Source organism: Penaeus chinensis, chromosome 38 (assembly GCF_019202785.1).
Source record: "Penaeus chinensis breed Huanghai No. 1 chromosome 38, ASM1920278v2, whole genome shotgun sequence".
Taxonomy (NCBI): Eukaryota; Metazoa; Arthropoda; class Malacostraca; order Decapoda; family Penaeidae; genus Penaeus; species Penaeus chinensis.
In genome coordinates, this window is record NC_061856.1 from 28,628,745 (window position 1) to 28,633,744 (window position 5,000).

Here is a 5,000-nt window from a genome sequence, read left to right on the forward strand (position 1 = left end):
AGTGGAATCATTCTTGAGAATATGCTTCACATCTATAAACAGATGGACTAAGATGCAGTATGATGAAAAAAAAAAAATAAAAAAATAATTACAGATGACAGTAACTATGTCATGCTGCAAGACCCCAAAACTTGAATTTCAAAATGTTATCTGTTAATTACAAGCAAATGCAAATGACCATATGCAGAAAATATCAAATGTAAAATCTACACCATCCTACCGCACAGGATTTTGCAAAACAAAGTACACCTAGTAAACAAAGAGGTTAAATAAAAGAAAATTCCCATTGGGAAGTGTGAATTCGATACTAATATCAATAATCTTGCCACCGCAAATCAATGTTTTCAATTATTGATAAAAAGAGTACATTTTTATCAATTTCAAAAATTCCTAATATAGGCTCTGTAACATGAACACCATCTTTTCAGTCACTGTTGGTTGAAATCATTAGTTTACACTAGTTCTTCACCATCCTTATGATGCTACCACTCAGTGAAAGTTACATCTTGACAGTCTAGCACTAACCAAACATTTCTGTTAAGAAATACACATCAACATTAAGTTTTAATTCTTTTTTTTTTTGTTTAAACTAGCAAGCTAGCCCATGTTTTTTACAAAAAAGCAAGGGTTTCAAATGTTCAAAAATTCTTAAGAGATGACTTGAAAGAAACAAATACATGCTCAGTTAGCAATTCTCTTCCTTTCTTTTTATTACAATACATATATTTTTTAAAGTGTTCATGTAATTTGGACACTTCCCATTAAGTAACATAGTTTCCAAATAGGAAATGTCTAGTTGGGATATGCTGGACCTCTCTGCTTGAAAGGACAATAGACCCACAAATCTCTTATTTCTATTTCTCATACTGCCAGCCTCCTCCCCTGACAACTGAAATCATTCACAAAAAGATAAAAAAGTATGAGTCAGAAAAAAAAAAATCAAAAAAGGAAATAAGTCCATATACATATTTGGCACCAAGGCAAAATAAAGAGATGGTTATTGTATAAAAGGGCCCTCTTAGCAAAGTGAAAAATAGAGAAACTAAAAACTCTACAACCATCTTGAAGTGAGTTTTCTTCTCTTTCCAAGCAAAAGAGGTCTTCCAGCATTTGTGTCTCATAATTCATTCTTCTTCAGTGTTAAACACATATTAATACTATTCTGAATCATATGAAACAGCACTGAAGTCTCTTACCGATTTCGTCTACTGTACAATATAATACATACTATTCCAATATGAAACACACACAAGGTATTCATCATGGCAAACATTAACATATATCAGACAATGGGTTTCAACAGGCAGTGATTTTTTGTAAAAAAATGAATATACCTGAAGGGCACAGATGTCAAAGCCAACTTAACTGGTGAAACTGTGGAGGATACTCTTGTTTGCTTTCTTACAATGCATGACCATTATTAATGTAAAACTAGAATGAAAGAAAGAATGAAAAATGAAATGAAATGAACTTTCAGCCTCTTAAATTTTACTGGTGACAAAATGATATTCTGAAACTAATGAAGCTCTGCAATGCTGGTATGAGCTATGGTCAGTTTGGTCTAAAAGGCAAGAGTTTTTTTGTATCTTTCAAAAAATCTTCCACAGAATCACTGCAGTTTTTGGAGAACATATGAATCAACATTTTGTATTTTTTATTCTTAAAATTCATACTAGGGTTAAATCTCCTAGAATTTTACCTTTGCCTTTTTAAAATCAGTAAGGAGAAAGTTGATGAACATTCATTCACAAGACATTCTGATGACAAACTGCATGACATCATTGATTGATGATCACACAGCAATGACTGATTCAACAAAGATTATCACGCTCCAATTTACCCATCTTCAACACATTCTACTATAGACATGTGAGAAATAATAATTACTATACAAATGTAGCTGAAAAATGTTTTGTTCTAAACATTCATGATAATGATGATTATGATGATGAAAACAATAAACTGTAAAGATGTATTCACAATTGCAGTCACTCTGAAGAGCAACTTGATTACATCAATCAAATATTTGCATAAAGTGTCAGAAATCAAATGAACTCCTCAAATATGAGAAATATAATAAAAGTGTCCATTCTGACGCTTCTCTTACACACAATATACGAAGAGGGAATATATGCTCGGGTTCATTTCTCTCTCCTGAATGCCACTCATTGTTTCACAAGCACAGACAACTGGTCTATCTTTTATATTATAAATAGGTGAATTTAAATGTTCCATTCCATTTTTCTTTCTGTAAAGGAAAGTAAAAAATATTTATAGCTATACACAAAGAAATGTAAATATAAACACACACACAAGCCCACGCACACATACATGAACATATGAAATATTGTATGCACTTTTCTGCCCTCCCCAATTTGGTGTCAAGTTGCTAGCAACTATGGTAAAAGGATTATACTTTTAGCAAAGTTGTTACAACTATTCAGCACCAGACCTATGAGACAGAAAAAGAACATTTTCCATTTGTCAAATGTCTTATTCTTCCACAATCCTGATAATGAGTGAAACAATGATCTCTATGAGATAATAAACTTAAGTGAAATAAAAGATAATGTCTCCAAAATAAATAAATAAATAAAAAAAATGAATAAACAAAATGAGGTTAAATAATAATAATAATAACATAAAAATAAAAATAAGACAATGGCTAAAAAAAAGACATTTAACAAAACAAAACAAACAAAATAATAAAAAACACAAATGGGAAAACAACTTAAAGATGCACAAAAGAAAAGTGCAAAATCATAGCGAAAACATGCAAACAGTATATTTGTTCACTTTTTTTTTCAATTAGACAACAAGGAATAAAAAAAGAAAAAAAAGAAGGGAAAATCTGCCCCTGAGACAAGAGTACCAGTGATTCCACAAAGATTCAGAAGCATACATCCAGGACCAACACCATGTACCAAAGATATGCAACTACACTTTTTGGAAGAGGTTTTACTTGTGTAAATATTGACTCTTGTTCAAAGTGTTTGCAAGAGTCTTAGGAGTTCCTTAAATGTATAAAGGAGTGGCTATGAGTTCATCAAAGAGAGATAATTGTCCTCATACAATGAAGGTACCAGTTCTAAAAGCAAATTTCTTTGCAATACTTGGGACCTCTTCAGTGAAATCATGAAAAAATTCAAGACATTAAACAAAGTCTTCCTCAGACATCTAAAAATACAAAACAACATATAAAATTTCTAAAAATAATTACTGGAATGGCTGTGGAAGGCATCACTACACTTCGGGTGGAAGTAAAATCAGACCTAAATCTACCCTGTTGCGCTGGGTTTGCTGTTCTTTTTTTTTTTTTTTTGCTTTTAAATCTAATACCTTTTCTTGAAATCTAGGCAGCACATAAATGCAGGGAAGGAGGAAAGGGTGATCAGTTAATTGGAGACTGTAACTGAGTGAGGGTATGCTATTCTGTTTCTGCCAACTGTTCCCCTACCCATGTAACTTTCAATGGCTTTATCGCAAAATTTGGCTTAACAGAAGAAATATATGATGAAGCTACCACAAAACAGACTCAGTAATATGAATGAGCACTTCTGGCATTCCTAAAATATGGCAGAAATGACTCATCAGGAGTGCACAAAGCTCTTGGAGGGTGATTAGACTCAGTGCCCATTTAGGAATCGGCTCTTGCATTATTTCTATCGGTAAACAAGTGTGGAATGTGCCAATTTAGAAAAACTAAGTGATTATCAATTTACATAACTTGCAACAATTTACAATCCAAGTCTCATATGGATTGGGAAAAGAGAACAAATTTGTAAAAATGACGCCAAGTGATATGACATAGAATGCTCATGCTCAAACACAAGACAGATAACATACGACTATGAAATTTCAGCTCCATAATCACCCTATGAGGTCAGGATGGTATGTGGTTACATGCACAATCCGAAGTGATAATATATAATTTTGCTTACACACTGAAGACTCCAGAAATGCTTAGTCACCATGGAGTAGTTATTAGGTCTACCAGATCTCCCCTATATACTCTTTTCCTTGTTTTTTGATAATTTTACTCCTTCCTTTATCATATTAGTATTGATAATACATTATAATAATCATAATGTCAATAATAATAATGGTAAAGACAATAATAGAAGAAAAAACTCCAGGAATGGGGTAACCAAGTGAGATCAGATAGACTTACTAATTGACTTCCTGGTGCAGAGCTGTAAAAAGTATCGAAACCCGGGAACTAGATTCCCAGAATTTGTTTTGGCTTGGCAGAAAATTTTCAGCAAAACTTGATAAATCACAACTGTTCTTTGTAATTACAAAAATTGTTTCTTGATTTTTTCACAACAGCACGAAAGTTCATACAAGTGTAAGTTTAATGTTCTCAGGTTGTAGAATGCATCAAAGCTACTAGCTAAAAGTTGTTTGATTTTTATTTACTTTTTTGCATAGTCCATCTTTGCCAAAAATAAAAAAGATCAAACAACAACCAAATTACGATATTTTATTGGAAACTTTCTCCAGACCCAATAAATTAGAAGCCCTTCAAAATTTGTTTGCGTACTATTGGTAGAACTATTGTACACAATACTTTTACCTAACAGAAAATTTTTGTCCTGTTTCCCAGGTTCCCAGAAAGGAAAATATTTTTTGCAGCTCTGCCCTGGTGACTAAGCACTTATGGAGCCACCAATGTGCTTAAAACTAAGTAAAACAAATAAGAGTTGAGAATGCATGCACCCAACACTAATGGCTTAATAACTTGTTTTTGGTAACGCTTCATTCTAACTAAATTCCAGGTACCACAATAATAGGAGTGGGAGAAGAAAAAGGAGTAAGTGGAGGAGGAAGGAACCACTGGGTATGGTGGAAGAGAGTAATAGCAGGAAGAGGACAAGAATAAAGAGAAAACGGAGAAAAATGAAAGTTGGATTTTTCACAATAGCATCTTAATCCTAGCATGAAACCTCAGACAATCCTTTCATCCATAACAGGCCCAGGCATAAAACTCGTAGAACTTT

General features: G+C 32.9%; 1 protein-coding gene across 11 annotated transcripts in view; it reads right to left on the reverse strand.

Annotated features, from left to right (window-relative positions):
- LOC125046265 (roquin-1-like) overlaps positions 1–5,000 on the reverse strand; it is a 43,517-nt gene that overhangs the window by 2,094 nt on the left and 36,423 nt on the right. For all 11 annotated transcript variants that reach the window (XM_047644072.1, XM_047644074.1, XM_047644079.1 and 8 more), the window contains one exon: positions 1–2,248. This exon is cut by the window's left edge and continues 2,094 nt beyond it. Coding sequence is in view for 3 of the 11 variants with exons in the window: in XM_047644079.1 (XP_047500035.1) it covers positions 2,207–2,248 (42 nt within the window). In the remaining 8 variants the exon portion in view is untranslated. The remainder of the gene's footprint in view (positions 2,249–5,000) is intronic.